The 22,814-nt window shown below is 35.7% G+C and overlaps 1 protein-coding gene across 2 annotated transcripts in view; it reads right to left on the bottom strand.

Annotated features, from left to right (window-relative positions):
* MED13 (mediator complex subunit 13) overlaps window positions 1-22,814 on the bottom strand; it is a 73,398-nt gene that overhangs the window by 34,970 nt on the left and 15,614 nt on the right. For both annotated transcript variants that reach the window (XM_081160882.1, XM_081160883.1), the window contains exons 4-9: window positions 17,913-18,058; window positions 16,489-16,686; window positions 14,703-14,897; window positions 13,991-14,153; window positions 13,699-13,809; window positions 7,261-7,944 (exon numbers count right to left, since the gene is read on the bottom strand). In XM_081160882.1, the coding sequence (XP_081017008.1) occupies window positions 7,261-7,944; window positions 13,699-13,809; window positions 13,991-14,153; window positions 14,703-14,897; window positions 16,489-16,686; window positions 17,913-18,058 (1,497 nt within the window). The remainder of the gene's footprint in view (window positions 1-7,260; window positions 7,945-13,698; window positions 13,810-13,990; window positions 14,154-14,702; window positions 14,898-16,488; window positions 16,687-17,912; window positions 18,059-22,814) is intronic.

Here is a 22,814-nt window from a genome sequence, read left to right as displayed (position 1 = left end):
CAACTAAATTCTAACAAATTAGAAGAGGAATTTTGCTTTAAGTAGCTGCTGAAAATTTTGGCATTAACTGCTGCATGTGGACGTTTAAGAATAAGGGAGGTGCTTAGAAATGATGAATTCTGTAACTTAGTACTAGTTGAGCAGCCATCACCATCTAAAACTGATTTAAAAAACAAGAGTATTGCTTTCTTTTGTCTATCCACCTATTACGGAAGCACAGTGCCACCTTTTAACAGCAATCACAAAACTTCATTTATACACCAAATGAAAACTGAGTTTTCACTTAACATAAATAAAACAAAGGTCTAAAATTCTTCTCCATCACTTTCTAAACAGGCACAGACCTGTAAAAATCAACTATAATAAAGAAACTATTTTTTTATTTCTATGGATGCATTCTTGCCCCTCTTTGCATTCTATATCTACTCTAACTGGGTTTCCTCTTCAGTAGGAAACATGATCATCAACTGCTTGACGAATCTCTCTAAGCAGGCACCTCAAAATGAATGTATATGTATTACATGCACCTAGTTAAAAGTCATATAGTACACAAAGGCATAGCTGAAATGCATAAATTTCCCAATCCTTCTCTTTCAAGATAACAATAAATTGTTTATATTAATTACCTAAACAGTGTGGGGGGAAATTATGCATGTACTATCATATATGTAGGCATATACTAATATACCTTATTCCTAAACTTTATAACCTAACCAGAGATTTTCCCGTATTAGCCTACACAAATTTCCTTTGCTTTTTTAAGCAAATATGTCATTATTATTTGGCTAGACATTCCTTTTCAGTAATTATGGATGTACCTTAATTTCATAAGGTACCTTATGAAATAGAAGTACCTTTAAGTAACTATGGATGTACCTACATCCATAGTTACTTAAAGGTACTTCTATTTTTTTTTTTTTTAAATCATAACAATTAAGTTTAAGATTTGGTCTAAAAGTGGGAAAAATGGATAGTAGAGAGGCCTTCAAATCTGTTCTTCCTTCTCTTTCCCTCTCATAAAATAAATATGCTTGTCTTTAACTGTCTTGTTACTCCTTTATTTTACTATTCAACTAGCTATAAAGTTCTTTAGTCTACTTCACAACATCTATACATTCCATACATCCTACTACCTCTAATTTCCTAGTGAGAGTCCTGTATCATCTTATTTCTGAGTTATTCAATCAGATGTCAAAACTGATCTCCCTTCATTTCAAAGAATCTTTCAATAATGCTACTTGGTTAATTTTTCTCAAATTCTTATTTTCCAAAACCCTGTTATTTCATCTGTCTCAAAAAACTTGCAACAGTACCCTTATCAACCTAAAGATAATATACAAGTTTATAAACAATATTCTGCCATTGCACTTTACAGCTCTACTCAACTTTCCAGGTCTCATTTTTCATCATGACACACTAAACTACTAAGTAGCACCCTATAGTCTCTCCATACCAAACTGCATAATGCTTCTGAATCTCCATAAATGGAATTAAATTACTTCCACTCTGGCTCTGCATCGCTACTGTATTTTATATATACCTCTATCAGAGAATTTAATGTTATTTTCCATTAGACTACGATTTCATTTAGGGCCAGGACTAAATTTATTTTATACCCCAACAGTGCCTTACAGCATGCTCTTGCATATTAAAGAAACTTCAGTTTTTCAAAACTGATAAAGTATATCTTTGAGTAATATAAACTTAAAAGGAAAGATAACCTTCCTTAAAAACACGATGTAGGAATTGCAACAGCCCTCTAACTTCATTAAAATTGACTGCTATATGTTTAAATACACTTTCAAAACTCAAAATATGGAAAAAGACAATAGAAATTTACAATGGGTAATATAAATTCAAAATTTATTTATATAAAACTAGGCTTCTGAATGGATTACTCTATGCCTAGAAGAGTATCTGATCATATTACATCTATAGAATGCTTCCATGAAGAATTTAAGTGTTTAAATGCCATCAAAAGAGCCTAATCATAATTCATAGATTTTAATGACAAGGAACATCATCAAATTTTGTCACCAGCTATAGGGAGATGACTGATCCTCATGAAATCCTATCTCAAGCAATATATTAGCAGGCACCTTAATTACTAAGTTATTCCAACAAGATACTTTTATTATTTATTTATTTTAAAATATGTTTGCGTGGCTCAGAGGTTCAGCATCGACCTATGATCCAGGAGATCACCACTTCAATTCCTGGTCAGGGCACATGCCTGGGTTGCAGGCTCGATCCTTAGTAGGGGGCATGCAGGAGGCAGCCGATCAATGACTCTCATCATTGATGTTTCTCTCTCTCTCTCCTCCTCTCCCTTCCTCTCTTGGAAATCAATAAAGATATACTAAAAAAAGAAAAATAGGTTTTTATTGATTTTAGAGATAGAGGAAGGGAGAGAGAAACATCAAAGTGAAAGAGAAAAATTGGTTGCCTCCTGCACGCCCCACACTATTGGGGGAATCAAGACCAAAACCCAGAACGTGCCCTGAGTGGCAATCAAACCGGTGATCTTTTGGTGCGTTGGATGACGCTCTACTGCCTGAGCCACACCAGCCAGGGCCCAACAAGACACTTTTAACTATGGGGGGGAAAAACTTTTCTTTTAACATAATACAAACACTGTAGACCATGCCAGATATTTTACTGTGGTTTGTAGGAAGAGTGAGATGGACCAAAATAGTATGGGGGAATCTCTCTAGTGAAACTAACCAATAAACATGTTTGGCCTTTCTAATTTAATGACATTCTATAGTTTAAATTTCTGTTATTAGGTATTCATGACATTAAAACACCTCAATACTATTAATATTTGGGCTAGATAATTCTTTGTTGTGGGGGACTGTCCTATATTCTGAAAACTAAAAAACATCCCTGGCCTCTATCAGATGCCAGTAGCACACCCCGTCCTATGAAAAGGAGAGATTCATCCAGGTAATTAAAACATAAAATAAAAAAACCTCTGCCCTACCCTAGACAGCTTGGCTCAGTGGTTACAGCATCGGCCTGCAGACTGAAGCATCCCCAGTACGATTCCAGTCAAGGGCATGTACCTCAGTTGCAGGCCCCATCCCTATCCCTGGTGGTGGCGCCTGCAGGAGGCAACCAACCAATGTGTCTCACATCACTGTCCATGTCTATGTCTATGTCTCTCTCTCTCCTGCTCTCCCTTCCACTCTCTCTGTAAAGCAATGAAAAAAATATCCTTGGGTGAGGATTAAAAAACAACAACCTTCTGCCCTGGCCGAGTGGCTCAGCTGGTTACAGTGTGACCCAATATGCCAAGGTTGCAGGTTCGATCCCTCGACAGTGCACATACAGGAATCAGCCAATGAAGGCGTAAATACGCAGAACAACAAATCGATGTTTCTCCCTCTCTCTTCCTTCACCCCCCCTCTAAATATCAGTAAGTAAAAAATTAATTTTTTTTAATTTTTAAAAACTTCTACCAAGTATAGAACATTATAGTCCATAACTGTTTCTAAATTCAAATAGAAGCCAAGCTTCTGATGGTTGACTTGTGATATTTACCATATTCTAATCAGCTACTATAATACAAAAACAAGGATTCTATCTAAAAGTGAACTGTGACATAAAACACATTTTAGTACTATACCCAAAACAATACTCACATGAGACATAGAATTAAAAAACCCTTTTATTCAATCTTTTGTTTTCATGAGGCAGGAAAAATGGTGACTAGGAACAAGTAGAAGCATATTATTTCCTTTAAACCATTCTACTCTGTGTGCTACTTTCTTATTCAGTGAGGAAAATGTCAAATAATCTTAAAACAGATTCTAAGATTAAGTTGTATTAACTTCTCAGAGACCTTCATTTCATTTAGAGATGCTCATGCACACAAGTAGCCAATACACTTATTTAAAGCTATGGCTAGAATTCTTGGATCTTATGAATATAATGTGCCCTCACTCTTAAAAGTTTTTAAAACTGAAAATATTCATGCCACTACATTTTAACATACACTAAATAATAAAATATAAGCTAGAAAGAAAGTTTTAAAATCATAATGATATATATAGGGAGAAAATGAAAGCAGTGTACAGGACAGGCAGTGATCTGAGGAGTGAAGAGAGGTCATAGTTTAGACAGAATGGTCAGGGAAATAATTCCTGAGAAGGTAACTTTTGAGCAGGATTCAATAAGAAGGGCTAAGCTGTCCCCCATCTGTAATGCAATTCTAAAGGCCATGAGAAATGAGCTTGGCTTTTTCAAGGCACAGCAAGAAAGCTGGTGTGGCTAAATCGGGAAGCAAACAGGAGAGCAGTAAATAAAAGTGAAGAACTAGCTGGGCAGGAGATGTAGAATCTTACAAAAAATGGAAAAGAGTTTGGATTTTATTCCAAGTATAAAGGGAAACTCCTGAAGGGTTTTAAGCAAACAAGTGACAATAGTTAACTTACAATGATCACTCTGCTGTGTAGAAAATAAATGTAGGGAAGTACAGAAATAAGCAGAACAACAGTAGTTTCAGACAAGAGTTGAGGCTAGCTTACACTTTTATATTTATCCAGCACAGATAATTTAAGAACTTTCCAAGACATCGTTCGCTTTCATGAGACCTACTGACTACTAAAACTAAATAAACTAGCTATCTTCCATGATCATAAGGATATCCAAAAGTCCCTCACTTTCAAATCCAAATTAATTTTAATTTTTAAAAAACCATACTAGAGCCCTGCTGGGCGTGGCTCAGCAGTTGAGCATCGACCTAGGATCCCGGCAATCGGGGTTCGATTCCCGGTCAGGGCACATGCCCGGGTTGCGGGCTAGGCAGTCGATCAATGACTCATCATTGATGTTTCTATCTCTCTCTCTCCCTCTCCTTTCTTCTCTCTGAAATCAATAAAGATATGTTTAAAAAAAAAAAAAAATCATACTAGAAACCTTTTAAGATTCAAAATACTATATGAAAAAAACAAACACAAATAACATAAGAAAAAAACTATAAAGTGCTGGACAAAGCACTTTAGTAGGCCTGCCTACTAAAATAATCATCAAGGAATTTTTTTAAAAAGTAAATCTCTAACTAGGAATAAGTGAGAGAGAGGCTATATATAACTGGACCAGACATTTTACTTAGTCTCAAGGAAGCTCAAAAATAAATATAACAGCAGAGAAAGTTCACAGGTTAGAATGTATAAGAGGGGGCTATATAGTTTACATAGACAAACTATATAAACAACAGGAGGACCAAACTGCTTAGAAAACAAGAGAAAATCTGGACTTATATCTCTAGACAGAAATGAAAAATAAGAGCTGAAAATGAAAGAACAGGAAAGGTTCTTCTTATGAGAAAAATGAAAACTACCTGGTGAAGACTCAAGATCTGGGATCCTCTTCATTCTGGAATTCTAGATACAAGGCCTTCCCTCGAAAACATCCCCTATTATCATAATGCAAAGTATCTGGAACTGATACATAGTATACACTAAAATATTTACTGAATGAATAAGGAAGGCCTGCCAATTAACAAGGCTCTGCATATATATACAAAATTTCCAAATAGCATCTCTATGCCCACATTCTAAAATGTGGAGAAACAATCCTAAGAAATATGGCAGCAATAGTAAAGAAAAAGACTAAAGTAAGGCAAGTAACTCTAATGGGGGGGAAATTACAGCACATTAAATAAGAAGAGGGTGCTATTAACAAAAAAGTTTGGGGAGGGGACATGAAAAATGAATATTAAGACTTCAGGAAAGGGCTAGAAGTCGAGAAATCCCCTCACAATATAGAAGGGAAAAAGGACAGAAAAATGAGAGAAAATATAGAAGTTATTCAACATCTGAATGATCGAGGTTCCACAGAAAGGGGGGGAACTGAAATATTATCCAAGAAAAAGAGACCTTCCCAGTGGCAAGACAAAAATAAAATTAAAATAGAAGACTTCAAATTGAACCAATCCTCAATTGCCCAGTATAAGGACTAAACAAAAGATCACTACGCACACCTGCACATATTCTTGTGCAATTTCAAAATTCTAAGCTAAATAGAAGACCTTAAAATCTTTTTATTGACAACAGACAGATACAGAAGGAAATGTAATCTCTGCACACTAGTTGGCCTTGCATTGATAAATAGGTAGACAGTTTTAAAGAAAATTACAATGTTTTGTGGGTTGATTTTCACCTTTTAGAAAAATCTACAGATAAAAATGCAAAAGGCTTATGGGACAGACAAATATAATCAGAACTACTATAAAAAGGAAAGGGAGACCTGAAAAAAAGCCTACTTCTGCCCAAGATATGTCAAATACGAAGTAGACAAAGGCAGCAAACCACAGAATGGAGGAGGACAGCTGTAGCACATATAACTAATACAAGATTAATAGCCAGAATATGCAAAGAAGAAATCAGGGGGTGGAGGGTGGACTAAAAAATATGAGGTACCAGTTATTCACAGATGAGGAAACCTAAATGTCCAATAAACATTTTAAGTAATGCTTAACACCGCACTAGAAATCTAGAAATCACATATCAAGACAGTAAGATGCCATTCTGAATACACATCAGTCAAATTGAAAGTCTCAGAATACCAAACACTGAGGAGAACGCAGAGCGCTATAGCCATTCTCACATTCTAGTGGTTGATGAGGGTGTAAACTGAATAATTTGAAAAAGCAACTTGGCAACAACTGTCAAGCATGGAAATATCCCATGGCCCAGCAATTTCACTTTAAAATATATTCTCTAAAGAAATTCTTATACAAATGTACAAAGAAATGTATACAAAAAGTTCAGTGCTACATCCTTTGTAATTGCCAAAAACTGAAAAACAACTAACATGTCCATCTTGAAAAGAATAGGTGGTATATTCAAAACAAAGAAATACTACAGAGCAATTAAAATGAATTAAATAGAGCTACATGTACAAAAACATGTATGGAAATGATAACTACCAAATTCAGGACAGTGGAAGGACGAATGGAGGAAAAAAAACAGTACAAGAATTCTAATTATACATAAAATCCTTAAGTTGGTGGATCAGCCAACTTAAATCTTTAAGTTGATTGATGGATAAATGTTAATATTTTCTCCACTTTTTTGTGACTAAAGTATTTCATAATAAAGAGGTTCCCTGAGGAAAGAACACAGTAAAAATAATACTCAAAGGATTTATTATTGAAAATCCTACTCTGAAACCACTTCTGGAGTCCTAGTATTAAGAACTTACATCATTTTTCCACCCTTAGATTATAATAGTGACTATTAAAAAAATACATACTCTGTAACTGATGTTACACTTTCCTGTCCAAAAGGTCCAACTGGATCATCCTTGAATTTATCACTTGGAAGTTGAGGTGGTAAAAACTCTACATCTTTTTTCTTTGGGACCTTGTAATACTTCCAGGCTACATTAGCTTCATCTTCTTCCAAGTTTACTGCTGTACCAACATATATCGTAGGTTCTACAGCTTCCTGGAATTGAGATGGGAAAGACTGGGATAAACTGTCTATCCTATCTTCCATTGGTTTGGAAGGAACCAAGGGATCCGGTGTTGGCATCTGATAAAAATGCTGACTCTGAGGAGTTGAAGGTGTTTTAGTCACTCCTTCATCAACCACGTCACACGGGTGAGGGCTAAGTGGGGGTGGCTGAGGTGAATTTGCCATTTCCGTGCCATGCATCTGAGGGGTCTTTGCTACATCATTAGTTCGGATGTTTGAAAATCTCACTTGACTGTCTGGAGCAGATATCACAAGTCTTTGGCTGGCTGAATCTGTTTCCATGACAACATCATCACTAATAGATACACGATGGTGAAAAGGAGTTAGGGGGCGTTTCTGTGGTTTTTCACTCTTTTCTTGCTTTTCATTGGTCTTGTGCTTGGGAAGTACTTGTTGTTGCTGACTTAAAGATAATGCCTGTCCTTGTTGTCCAGGATTTCTTGGTTTAAGACTTTTGTGCCTGAAAAAAAAGGTTTAATATTTATAGTATCACATTATATCAAATATACAAGTTAACACTAGACACTTCAGATATTTGTTTTTCACCCATAATCCTAAAGTAAAACAATACAAATTTACATGGAAAAAATACTTTGTTCAGTGACCTAAAACAAAAAGCATGCAGAAAAAGTCATAAAAGCCAATTCTCTTGTGCTCATTTAATAGCTATGTGATCAGATAGGCAAAAATTGTTTGCCTTATATAATGTAAATATCTTAGTATCTGAATAAACACAGAGACAAGATTCTACTTATTTTAAGATATAATGGTATAACAAGATCCTGAAATTTATTCATTTATGAATGTACCTGGTATTTCAGTTAGTACTTATAAATCAATGGCTTAGCTGAGCTCAGTCATCATCTACAATTCTATAGCAACTGGCCAGAAAACCTATTCTACTGAATCAAAGTTGAAACAGTCTGGATAGTGCTGAAATTCACTGACTGATGGGCCCCACACTATACCTACCTGCCTCTCCCTAAGCTTACCACTACAGAAAGCATCAGCTGACTGGAAAAGGAAAAAAAGAGAAAATTCCTAAAAGAAATCTTTCCTCATAATGTGAAACAATTCTAAACTGAAGAACTTAAAACTATACATCTAAAAAACTAATAATTTTGTTCAGTTTAATATTTCCTTCAGTGTAGTAAAAATACTGTGCACTTTTAGATTTCCAAACTCAACTGATATTGATGTATATAAAAACATTTTTTAAATGAAAAAGCTGGAAAAAATGTAGAGGAATATAAAGTTCAAAGCATTCAGTATTCATTAGGTCTTTTTAGTTTTCTTTTAAAATTTACTTTATTAATGGTTTTGTTATATCAGAGATAACCCGGAAGCATTATCAAAAAGCAGTGGCAGGTACTATTCTGAGGAACCCTCTCCTATTAAGGGAATGTGCTGAGACACCCTTTTGTACAGAGCCCAGGACATCTTGGGGGGGGGGGGGGGGGCAGCTTGAAAAGTTATCAAAGGATAGTGTAGATATGTCAAAAGATCACAAGAGAAATCCACCATTACCCTCATACCAAAATCAAAGACATAGAACAATATCTCCCAGGAACACAGATGTAAATAAGATATTAGCAATCCAGTAATATATAAAAGGATAACATATCATGACCAAATGGAATTTGTCCTAAAATATAAGGTATAATATTCAAAAGATAAAAGTCAGTATTAATTATCACATTAGCAGAATAAAAGAGAAAACCATATAATTATCTCAGTAAATATTATAGAAAAACATAGGACAAAACTCAACACCTATTCACAGAAAAGATTCAGCAAGGAAGGAATAGAACTTAATCTGATCAAGAACATGTACGAAAAACTACAACTAATACCACACTTTATAATGGAAGACTGAATAATTTCCCTCTAAGACTGGGAACAAAGCAAGAATATGTTTTTTTTTTGTTTTTTTTTTTTACCCTCACCCATCATATGTTTATTGATTTTACAGAGAGAAGAAAGGGGGCGGGGGGGGGGAGAGAAACATCAATTGCTACCTCCCTTACTCGACCCAACTGGGGATCGAACCTGCAACCTAGATATGTGCCCTGACTGAAAATCGAACCCACAATTTGGTATATGGGACAATGCTCCAACCAACTGAGCCACCCCCATCCAGGGCTATTATTATTTTTTAACAAACTAAGTAGTACTTTAACATTTCTCTAAAATAGATATAACCCACATAAATAAAAGCACTTTGGGGTCCTCAATAATTTTTAAGATTGTAAATAAGTTGAGACCAAAAGCTTAGGAATTGGTCAAGTTATGCAAGGCACTAAGCAGAGACAGGATCCTAAGTGCTAATTTTCCTTTTTTTTTTTTTTTTTTTTTAATATATCTTTATTGATTTCAGAGAGAGGAAAGGAGAGGGAGAGAGAGAGATAGAAACATCAATGATGAGAGAGTCATTGATTGGCTGCAGCCTGCAACCCAGGCATGTGCCCTGACTGGGAATTGAACCCTGATCGCCTGGATCCTAGGTCGACGCTTAACCTCTGAGCCACGCCCGGCCGGGCCTAAGTGCTAATTTTCTTATGAACATTCCACCAGACTAAAGCTTAATATCAATAAATGTGCAATATTAAATCTTACTAATAACTGAAAAGTACCAAATAAAACAATTTTATGCTTTCCACTTACTGCAATGGCAAAAAATTTAAGGAGAGCTCTCAAAACAGTGAAAGCACCAGAAAAAAACAGCACTCTTATATGCAATAAAATTGGTAACAAAATCCTTTTGAAGTCATGGGAAGTGTTTAAATAGTCCCCTCGCCCACAACTATCACATCACCCACCTAGTTTTATTTCCTTCCTAGCACTCATCACTCTTAAAATTTTTAAGGATTAAGAATTATTTTAAAAACAAATTATCTACCCCATTCCCATTACAGTGTAGGCTTCATAATAGCAAAAGCCTTGTTTGCTAGTACATCCTGAGCCTAAAGCATCGCTTATCACAGAGTTAAGTGTTCAAAAAAATCTAATAAATAACTGGTAGTCACAGAAGTTTGGTTCTTTTTAAAAAGTAAACACAAACAAAAGGCCTTTGGAAAACTACCTATCTATCCATCAAACCCCAAATGATTAAATACCACTATAATTCCATTCAATGGAATACCAAAACTTTTTTTAAACAATAAGTAACTAAAATGGAAAGAACTAAGACACATGGGGGGGGGGGGGGTGCCAATACATCAGTATTATATTTGTGTTGGGTATAAAAACACATATACATACAACTACAGGAAGGATAATACCTAATTGGCAAATAGTCACTTCTAGGGAGAGGCTATAGGAGGCTGGAAAGAAATAGAGTGGGACCAGGGGAACTTCAGCTTTATTTGTGCAATTTAAATTCCTTAAAATCAGATATATGCATACAAATTGCTTATATAACTATGTAATTTTTTTTTTGTTCAAATAAATTTCCAAGAGAAGCCAACATGCTGGTCAGGGTCCAGTCCTGTCTTTCACACAGATGAAATTTACTATAGAGAATTAGTTATAAGAAAAACAGAAAATTGAGGCAGCCTAGAAACTAGTAACAACAGGGAGCTTCTATGACTTCTAGGACTGAAAGATAATGTAGCCTCACCATATCACGGAAGTTTAGGATGGTAGTAGGACCTGCTCAGTGGTAACACACCATGGAAGAAGGGGTTGTTGTTAATGGGACACAGAGCTGCTGCTGGAGCTGGCCCAAAAAAGGGATGGGGAAACACCCTGGTTTCTTTCCTCCTCTCATCAATCTTCTGTTAGTGTCTCCCATTAGTCAAATCCAGAAAGCAAATAAACCTAATCAAATCATCACATTGTACACCTTAAACTTACACAATGTTGTCAATTATATCTCAATAAAGCTGCGAAAAAATATGTGTAGAAAGCAAGGGAGCCTAGGAAATGTAATTTTCTTCAATATAGCTAGAACAGAGCAAGGAAAATGTAGGATAGATTTGAGAGCAAAGTGGCTGACTAGCACAGTCAGTTATCAATGTGTGACCTACTTCCTATATTCTGTGACAGGAGGGGATACACATGTGAGGGCTCAAGTGTTTTTAAGAAGTAAGAAAACCACATTCGAAGAGAGAAAAGGGGAAACCTATACTATGAAATGCAATAGCAAAAAAAAAAAGGTAAATGATTAGAAACACTGTATTTACTAGAGGATAAATTTACCAAGTCACATGTATAGATCATACAAAATTGCATTATATCAAATCTATATGACTGGGAGGACTTTCTGGAAATATGAGAGAAAGCAAGTTTTTGAAAATAAAAGGTTGAGCTTAGAGACCAAGAATTTAAACTTAAACTTATGTTTGCCAACATGCATTTTGAATGCCTTCCTCTAAAACCATTTTAGAAAAATTTACTTAAAACCCGCTTCTTTCAAAAGGAATAAACCAGCTAGGTTAGGAACTAAAAGAGAGCTGCTTGATAAAAATGCCAATACATACTAGGAAAGAAAAACCTAATTTCATTTAAGCATTCTATTAGTCTTAGATCAAGGGTTGGCAAACTTATTCTGTAAAGGACCAGATGGTAAATATTTTAGGCTCAGGGGGCCATACAGTCTGTGTTGCAATTACTCAACTCTGTGAAAGCAGTCAGTTAATATGTAAATGAACGATGTGGCTCTGTTCCAATAAATCCTTATTTATGAACACTAAAATTTGAATTTTGCATAATTTTCACATATCACAAAATATTCTCCTTTAAATTTTATTCAACTATTTAAAAATGTAAAAATCATTTTCAGTTCACAGGCCATACCAAACAGGCAGTGAGCCAAATTTAGCTAATGGATCATCTTTGCTGACCCCTGGTCTCAGACAAATAATGTCATGGAGCCTTGCATTTCAAGACTAGGTTTGTTTGTTTTTCCCCTAGGTGGGTGTGGTTTTAAAATATTTTAAACTGTTAATCAGGAGCTAACATATCCATATTTTTATTCCAATCTCTCTATCAACAACAGAGGCAAGTTTTCAACAAAGTTGCCAGACTTTAAAAAATTATAGTCTCTAATCCAAAGAATCTATGTTAAGAATATTTAACCTATGCAAAAATGTACCAGATTACTTGAGAGTTTGTTCACTGTATTCAATCAAACAGAGCTAATGTAAGAAAAATCTTGGCCCTAACCTGCAGGCAAGGCACTTCATTCCTTTGGCTCACATCCACGACAGAAAGAGGTGGCCAACTATTTGCTCACAAGTCCTGATTTAGGGATGTTAATACCATTATATGTTTACTTGACTGCAAAAGCATATGATCTACCTTTAATCTGTAGAATAAAATAAATTCTAGGCAATGTAATCTTTTTAAAATTGATGTTAGAGAGAGGAGGGAGAGCGAGAGAAACACTGATCAGTTGCCTTCCGTAAGCACTCCGACCAGGGATCAAACGGGAAACCTGGATATGTGCCCTGACTGGGAATTGAAGGGACAATCTTTACGTGCATGGGACGACGCTCAACCAACTGAGCCACACTGGCCAGGGGTAGACAATATAATCTTAATGCCTCTAGTAACCTAATTTAATCAAAGGCTCCAATATGTAAAATACAACTGCCTAAAGAATTTCAAGTTCATACATTCTTCTACCAATCTTTCAACCAATACAATCTATTACAAAGCTTGCATTTTTACAGTAGTTTTGGTCCCATGCTGAATCATACTTTGTCAATCTTATTTCAGCATTTTACCTACAACTTGCCCAAAGGGATGTTATAAGAAAATGCTGCACAAACCCTATGCTGTATTTACTATAAAAAAGATTGTGGAAATTTTTATCTAGTATATATCATCATTTTTATCTTGGGAGAAATTTCTCAGGAACAGCAGCACCTATGAACACTTCTCAAGAGGTGTGTGTGCCTTTTACCTTATAGATGCTATATATACTATAATAAAGTATAAAATTCTCTTTTATTTGGCTATGAAACCAAGCTTTTACAGTCCAGCCCTGATAACTGTAAAAACTTAAGGCATACATTTGTAGGTACTTTCATGATCAGCTGCAAATTACTGAACTTTTTTCCTCAATTTTTCTTTTGAAAAATATCTTAACAGACTGTGCTTATGTAAAGCATCCTCAAACAAAACGGGTAATACATATACAACAGCATAAGAAACCACCACACACACAAATATGTATGTAGATACCAACCGACAAAAAAAAAAAAAGTACCTTAAACAGCAGCAATTTGTTCTTTGTGTGGCTTCAACAAAATCCCAGGATGCTACTTTATCAGCTGTTTCTTCTTCACACAGACCACTTGATGAAGCTGAATACTTCCTCCTAAGATTTGAAAGTATAAAATTGTTTAGAATTCATAAAATTTTCTGTAACCCTGAATTAAGCATTAAAATTGAATTTTAAATCAATTCTTTGAATTAAGAAACAGTCACACAAATGACTGTTAATACTATCTAAAAATAACTACCAACATGTAATTTTTAAACTTGAAAATGATGCATACTTGTTCTGTGCTCTGTTCATATTGCATTCTTGCCAAACTCTATCCACCACATGATTGGCTAATTTCCTGGGTATTTTCCCACCATGATGGCTAGTATTATCCGAGTTGAAGCCATCAGATACTGAAGAAAATTTGACCCACTTCTGGGCAGACTGAGGATCAACTGAAAACAAAACAAAACAAAATAAGCTGTAGGAGAATAAAGGCAGGTTTAAAGTAATATTATTTAGGTTTTTAAAAATTAATTAGGGATACAACTTGCCCCAGCTACCTGGTAAGCCTCCTTACATTTTGAGGCAAAAAAGCAGTTACTTCACTTAACATACAGAAAGCAAAAAATCTGACCAGGGGATGTGAATTGGATGGTAGTGTTATATAATACTGACTTTCTGATTTGGAGGATTAAATGGTAGTTACACAGGTTGGTTTCCTTAATTTTGGAAAATACACTGAATACTTAGGGGTGACGGGGCATCACGCCTGCAGTTTGCTCAAATAGTTCCGATGACAACCAATAATAATGAATGTATACGTGTAGAGAAGAAGATGATGCAATGGTAACAGTTTGGGAATCTGAGTGAGGGAGTTCTTTGTAGTGTACCTGCAAACTCTTCAATAAGTTTTAAATTATTTCAAAATAATTTAATTAAATGTTACTGTATTCAAAATAAGACTTAATCACTAGAGCTAACGAAACAAATTAGAACAGTACCTGTCTGGACTTCCTCAGGAGATGTAGGTGGTGTAAGAGTAACCGAAGACATAGCAGGATCTCTTGTGGAAGCAGGCACTTGGTGGACACCCAAGCAAGAAGTTGAACAGTGAGAGGATCCCACAGAGCTCGGAGTAGGGATGTCTGACTGAGGGACTAGAACAAAGCATGCTGGGTAGATCATTCGGACACCAGCTGAAAGGAAAAAAGACAGGAAAATCTATTACTATTGTAATTGTAGTAGAATTAGTTTCACTCAAAAATACTGTAATGGAACAGTAGATATAATCACATTTAAGTAATAATATATTTTTATAAATATATGCTCTTTGGCATAAGGTTTTTCTAGAAGAAACCACAAGAAGCTATTAGTAGTGGTTACCTTCAGTGAGAGAGACTTAGAAGAAAGTAGCTTTCTCTTTTCATTTTTGAATTTTCTAACCATGAATGTGTTAAATCCTTATTTTCGAATCTGACCAACTACAAGGTATATTAAAATTTATTTTAAAAGTTTAACAAAGGTAATCTGGGCACTAGAATTATGGACCATTTTCTGTTTTCTTTTTTTATGTCTCCATTTAAAAAGCTTAATATACCTTTATGTTTTGCTTCTGTTTTCGGCACAACTACTCAGTATCGTATTTACTCAAGCTGAATGCTGACATTCTTTTATATAAAAAAAAACCAAAACACACACACACAAAAACCAATGCCCTGGCTGGGTAGCTCAGTTGGTTAGAGCATCACCTCCATATACCAAGATTGCAGATTTGATCCTTGGGTCAGGGCACATACAAGCAACCAATGAATGCATAAAGTAGGACAACAAATTGATTTCCTTCCCTCTCAAATAGATAAATAAAATTCAGAAAAATAAGGCAATCTTCATATATAACATTACCATATGATTCCATTAAACACAGTGTTGCAGATTCTAATTCCAATTATCTGCTCAATTATACACTCCCTACACCTCCCATCTCTAAGGTGGAGTATACATCTTCATCCCATTGTTAGCCTTGGCTTTGTAACTTGCTCTGGAATATAAATGCACATGATATATGTCACATCCCAAGAGGAGCTTTAATTTAAATGTGCTTGCAGGATCAGTGCAGCCTCTCTTATTTCTGTCCTCTGCCTTGAGATTAGCATGTCCCAAATACAGTTTACCTTGTTAACCTAGGTCGCTGAATGAGAAGACGTATAGTATACACTCTATCATAAGAGAGATGACCTGGTCAGAGCAGATGAAAGACCCAAGTTCTTTAGGTACATATTATGCTCTGCCTTTTAAGTTATCAGAGGTGACAGTTTTACCAAATGTTAAAACACTGCATAACACGTTGTCAACTTTCAGCCTCCAAGTATTATTCATTCACAATTATTTTCTTCCCACCTTTAGCATGCTTTCCTTTAGGTGGAATGTATGTCCCTGACCCAATGACTCTGGCTTGGCCATATGACTGTCTAATGGAATGTGAGCAGATGTATCCTAGCAGCTTTAAATACACTTACATAGTTAGACTCGGTCCTAGTAGTCCTCTGTTCTGGTAAGAACAGCATGTCCCAGATACTGGGTACTCCTTGAACCTAGTTTGCAGAATAAGATACAAGGAGCCAAACCACAACCAAGCTGCAGCCCTTATGTAATATGAGCAGGAAATAAGGAAAAAATAAGTGTTTGGTGTTGAAAGCCACTAAGGTATTGCAGTTGTTTATTATTCAGCAAAATCTAATACCTACAGTCACATATTTTCCCCTTAGGATAAATACTCAGAATCCGTACCAACAAGAACTTCTACTGCAGCTAAAGAATCATCTTCCCAATCCATATCTTCCTGTTTTTCTTCAGACATCTCCTTCAAGCAAGATGAAATAGGATAGAACTGTTTCCATTCCCCAATTAATTTTTTTGTAGCTGAATCAGACATCTTGAATGCCTGTCCTGTGAGAGTGCCATTTAGTCCAAATGGGCTTAAGATAACTAGAAATCCAAAACAGAATCAAGTAAGTAACTAAAAGACTGTTATACCAAGTAAGATAACATTCAACAGTATTGTAAGTAATTATACAATTCTAAAAAGGTTAAAGGAAAGCCATAATCACCACTCCTGAGAAAATCAACTTACTGTACTTCATTACCATGAAGTATAACACTGAGTTTATTATAAAAACTTAAAATCTTGTCTACCTAAAAATCTCGGATGGACAGAATTTCGCAATGACCTGAGAATATTTGTATATCCTCCAACTTACCCTGATTTCCACTAAAGAAAAGAAATTTGAGGAAAAACAGTGTGTATATATAAATCTAAGTACTTATTATATAATGTCACATTTTTAAAAAACAAATACTGGGCTTAGAATTAAAACAAAAACACACTGCCAGTCCTTAAAAGTAAATCAGCAATCTTTTCAAGTATTTCCTCTAAATAAATTATAGCAAAGTCCCTGTGTTAAATGTTAAAAATTACTTAAGTGAAGCGACACACAAGATGACCAGGAAAACATAAACCCACATATCTGCTACTTGGTATTAAAAATAACACTTTAGCCCAGCTGGTGTAGCCCAGTGGTTGAGCGTTGACCCATGAACCAGGAGGTCATGGGTGAATTCCCAGTGAGGGAACATGCCTGGGTTTCAGGCTCAATCCCCAGTCCAGGGCGTGCAGGAGGCAGCCCAACGATGACTCTCTCCCATCACTCATGTTTCTCTCTCTGTTTCCCCCTCTCCCTTCCTCTCTCTGAAATAAATTTTTTAAAAACCACTTTAAAACACGCTACCATTCAATACAAGAATTTTAAAAATAATATTGGTATTAAAAATTTACTTTGGCTCGGCCAGTGTGGCTCAGCGGTTGAGCATCGACCTATGATCCAGACATGCCCAGGTTTCGGGCTCAATCCCCAGCAGGGGGTGTGCAGGAGGCAGTCAACCAATGACTCTCTCTCATCACTGATGTTTCTCTCTCTCTCTCTCTCCTCTCCCTTCCTCTCTCTCTGAAGTCAGTAAAATTTATATTTTTAATTAAAAATAAAAATAAAAACTTGTTTCATTGACTTAATACTCTAATGGGGAAGAGAAAAGTAAACTACATCAGAATCATCATTAGGCTAAATCTAATCCCAAAATGTCAAATTACCAACTTAATAAGAATTTTCTGAAACAACAATAAAAGATCAAATACCTAAGCCATCAAAATAATCTACCTTGAAATGGGCTATTAGACTGTTGAGCAAGGGTGATATGCTCTTCACTAAGAAGGTACACAGGTTGATGCTGGTTAATTTCCACACTGGTACAAACATTGCTGTCTCCATGCAAGAAAAAGGTGAAAGAGCAGGACAAGTGTTCACTAATAAAGAAGAAAAAGTTTTATTTTAGTGATAGTATGCAAAAAAATGTTAACTTGCTTTTCTTTATTATGAAGTTATACCACAACAGTGCACATTCTCTTTAACCCAGAAATTCTACTTCATCTAAAGGGGGGTGGAATCACAGATATGAGCAAAGATTTAGCTATAAGAAATGTTCCTTTATAGCACTGTCTATACTAGAAAAAGCTGCAAAAAGAGGAACCAGTTAAATAAGTTCAGTACACACACACACACAATTATAACATAGCCACCAAAATAAGTAAAGGTGGAGACTGAGTTTAATGGAAAGGGTAGGCTACCAAAATAGTACGGTCTCAATTCCTCTCTACATAAAAATTCAGTATAAATAGATTTCTTCACTTTATTATTTCTGAAATTGGTCTGCATGCATTCAAGCAAGCATTAAATGTACTGTCCTTCCCCCAGCTCCAATAAAGTTATTTTAAAGCAACGATGGGTCTTCCAATTGAAGGCAACCTAGAATGAAAGCTACATGCAAAACAGAGCATCTTATGAAATTTAGATATGGCCTGGTACACAGGTAAGAAAAGAAAAGTTCCCAAGAAAAAGGAAGCAGATGTGTCCTTAAGATAAAATTTAGAAAGGTGAAGTGGCCCAGAATGGAATATTGTACACTAAGAAGCATCTACTTTTATTTCTTCTCCACACACTTATCTTAATAATATGATTTAACCAGTTCTTTAAAATATATCAATAAGCTCTATAAGCCCTTCTGAATTCTTTCTGGATAAGGCAAAGGCATAATAAATTAAAATTAACTTATAGTAAAATTAATACCATAGCTAACAAAAGTGGGAAAACAGAAATCAATTTTCAAGGCATTTTTCTCTCAATAAAAAAGAACATGAGAATTTAAAAGCAAGACAAAAATGCTTTTAAAAAGTTAAGAAAAATTCATATTCAACTAGTTAGAATGACACTACATTTTTTAACATTATAAGCTTTTTACAGGCTTTTCAGGAACTTTACAAGGCAAATATTTCTTAGTAGAAGAAGTAAAATTTAAGTGTTTAAAGGAGGAATTACTAACTAAAACTACTTATGTCAAGGAAAACATTTATTAAGGAAGTGACTCAAGCAAGAATAATCTATTACTTGGAGAAACTGTAATTTGATTAGTTTTAGGGATCAAGTAAGAATGCTATACAAATGATTATGAATGCTATGTGCTTTCTCAGTAACTGAACAGCAGATTTTAAAATCTGAATTGCAAATACTTCCAACAACATTTGCAAGTATAAGCAAGAACCTAAAGCAGTCTGATGTTCTTTATCTTTAAAAGACAAAGAGGCTAGGAGACCTGAATTTTATATCCTTATATTTACTATTCTATTAATCAGTGAAGTATAGTTCTTAAAAATACAGCTTTCAACTATGTGTTTCATTCCATACATAAAAAATATTAAATGAGAATAAAAAAAGAATATTCAAAATGGATTATTGCCATGAAATAAAAAGCAAATAATGTGACTAAAAATTTTCCTAAACAGGTTACTATAACCTGGAAAATGTTAAAAAGAAGTACATTACTTAAATTCTAATACGTATTATTCAGGAAAATAAATGTAATCTGATAAAAATCATGGCTCATAAAAATGAAGGCCAAATACAGCCTTTCCAAATGTCCAATGAGCTCTTGACCATCTTAATAACTTTCAAATCAGAAAAGAAAATTTGGCTCTTTGATGTGAAGTGATACATCTGTCTCCAAGGGGTCTTGGTAAAAACCCAATATTGTAACATGCAAAACATATGATCAATCTCTCAGCTCTGTTTATCTGCACTGCCCTATCATCACTAGCAGCTCTCAATTGTCTATGATTAAAGAAAAACATCACCTCCTATACTGCTACCATGTTCCCAAAAAGTAGGTTTACAGTTGTGAGTACATTGGAAAGTTTATTCTTGTATTATTACTTATTAATTATTGTATTATTTTCCATTCGAGCAACTGTAAAGCTACTTTTGCCAACCCCTGTAGAGTCTTATCTAATCATAAAATGGTTTACAATAAACCAGGTTTGTGCATGACCTAGAAGAAAAAACTAACATTCTCAATAGGAGATAAAATTCCTGAAGTTCTTAAGAAACTGAAGTTAAAACAAATACATGTAACTACAATCAAAACCCAAGGTACTGCTAACCCACTATAAGTACTACAGAGGATACCACTGCTCTAAGGAGCTTACACCATAATAATCAAAACCAAGAGGTATGAGTGAGGCAGAACTTACAGATGAATGACTTGAGCAAACATCTGTTGTAGAAAAATGTTCCTCGTTTAATAGATTCTTTATTTCTAAGACAGAAAATGAAAATATGCTTATAGATTAAAGCTAGTCACTCTAGCCGGGCCAGGTGCAGCTCAGCAGTTGAGCGTAGACCTAGGATCCAGGAGATCGAGTTCGATTCCCAGTCAGGGCACATGCCTGGGTTACAGGCAGGAGGCAGCCCATCAAAGACACTCTCTCATCATTGATATTTCTCTCTCTCTCCCTTTCTCTCTCTAACATCAATAAAGATACTGAAATAAGAAATAAATGAAAGGTAGCAGTTCTATAACAGTTTAACGTGCATACTGCTTTAGGGGGCATCATATCTAATCTATTTTTAGCGTTTCTGTAAGGTAAGTACAGAAAAATGATATCTTATTTTGCTGGCAGGAAAGTCAAGTCACAAAGAAATGAGATGGCTTAAGATCATAAAACTAAAGGGAATGACAGCTTAAAGCCTTAGTCATCCTAACAACCAATTAAAAATGGGGAAAGTGGCACTGCAGTTCAGCATCAACCTATGATCCAGGAGATCACAGTTCAGATTCCGGATCAGAGCACACGCCCAGATTGCGGGCTCAAACCCCAGTCAGGGGCCTGCAGGAGGCAGCTGATCAATGACGACTCTCTCATCATTGATGTTTCTCTTTTTCCCTCTCCCTTCCTCTCTCTAAAATCAATAAAGATATATTTTTAAATTAATAAATAAAAATAAAAATGGGAAAAGTGTTATAGCACAGTGAAAGCTAGGAAAATTCCAGGACAAGTGGAATAAGGAAACTAAGAAAGTTAAACGGCAGCTTGCAGCCACCTAGTAAATCCTATCTTCCCTAAACCAAGGACACTCAAAAGTAAATAGTTTGCACTTCTCCTCCCCAACCCAAGGGTAAATAGCTTAAATCACCCTACTCAGGGAGACTTATAACAGAAATCCAATTAGTGCCATTTGCCAACCACACCCAAGGACAGACAAGAGAATAAACCTCATTTTGGTACATCAGCATAAAGCTGACGAATATTCTACTGATCTGCCCCTAAGACCTCCCCTAAACACCCAGCCTTTAAAACCTCTGAAAATGAAGGTCCCAATGCACTCTCCCTCCAGAGAGCATGCCTGTGCCGTTCCCTTCCCCCTCACCTTCACCCACAGGCACCCTCCAAAGGCACGTATCCCCTAACCTCTAAGGGGCCCCATGAGACTTGCAACCACGGGAGCAAGGGGGCAGAGGCAGCTTGTCCTGGGCTAACCCCCTGAACCTGTCTCCAGGTCCCCTTTTCTCTGAATTCCCAGTGAACAAGGAAATTGTGGTGCATGCTACAACAGGTGAAAACCTTGAGGATATTATGTTAAGTAAAATGAGCCACACACAAATACTGTATGATTCCATTTATATAAGGTACCTAGAATAGTCAAATTCATTAGAGACAGAAAGTAGAACGGTGGTTACCAGGGGCTGGGTGGAGAGGAAAATTAGGAGCTACTATTTAATGGGCAGATTTTCAGCTTGGGATGATGAAAAGTTCTGCAGCTAGATAGTGGTGATGGCTGCATGACTATGTGAACGTACTTAATGCCACTGAGCTATACAATGAAAAGTGGTTAAAATGGTAAATTTAGTTGTGTATATTTTACCACCATTCAAAAAAAAAACCAACCTAGTCATTCTATACTGCCCAAAAAATCATTTGGTCTAGCCCTGCCAAGGCAACCACAGGCAGGACTCGAAATTCAATAAATCTAGGAGCTTTCTCATAGCTAATTTTTAAGCTGATAATTTTGTATGGCCCAAGAATGATGTGGTAAATATCGAATGGCCCTTGGCAGAAAAAAGGTTCCCCACCCCTAATCCCTGGATTCTATTAATTAAATTGTTGCCAAATCTGTCTTTCCTTAGAATCACCTGGAGATGTTTTAAAAATTCCAAAGCCCAGGACACACACTCAGGTTAAAACACAAGCATCAGTAATTTTTAATCTCTCAAGGTGATTCTACATCCAGACAAGTTTGGGAACTACTGCATTAATCTGTATTTCTGTAGTCCTCATAGTAATTTTTAAAATTTCTTAAATTTACAGGTATAATTTCAATATCCAGTATTCTTAACATATCCCCTTGAAAAAAGGATCTATATTAAAATTCAGAAGATAAAACATCTTATCGGTGAATTTTGTATATACTGCTCACTTATTGAACACATTACTGACCTTATACAGTAAAGAATTCTTAGAAAGCAACAACATGTTATTCTGGTTTACTAGTTCAAGTGCTCTGCAAGTACTTTTTAAAAAATCCTCACCCAAGGATATGTTTTACTGATTTGAGAGAGAGGGGGGGAGAGATAGGGAAGGAGAAAAGGGGAGGGAGGAAGGGGGGGGAGAGAGGAGAGGGAGAATGGGAGAGAGAGAGAGAGAGGGAGAGAGAGAGAGAAGGAGAGAGAAA

Source organism: Miniopterus schreibersii, assembly GCF_964146895.1.
Source record: "Miniopterus schreibersii genome assembly, chromosome: 16".
Taxonomy (NCBI): domain Eukaryota; kingdom Metazoa; phylum Chordata; class Mammalia; order Chiroptera; family Miniopteridae; genus Miniopterus; species Miniopterus schreibersii.
This window is presented reverse-complemented; position numbering and strand designations above follow the sequence as displayed.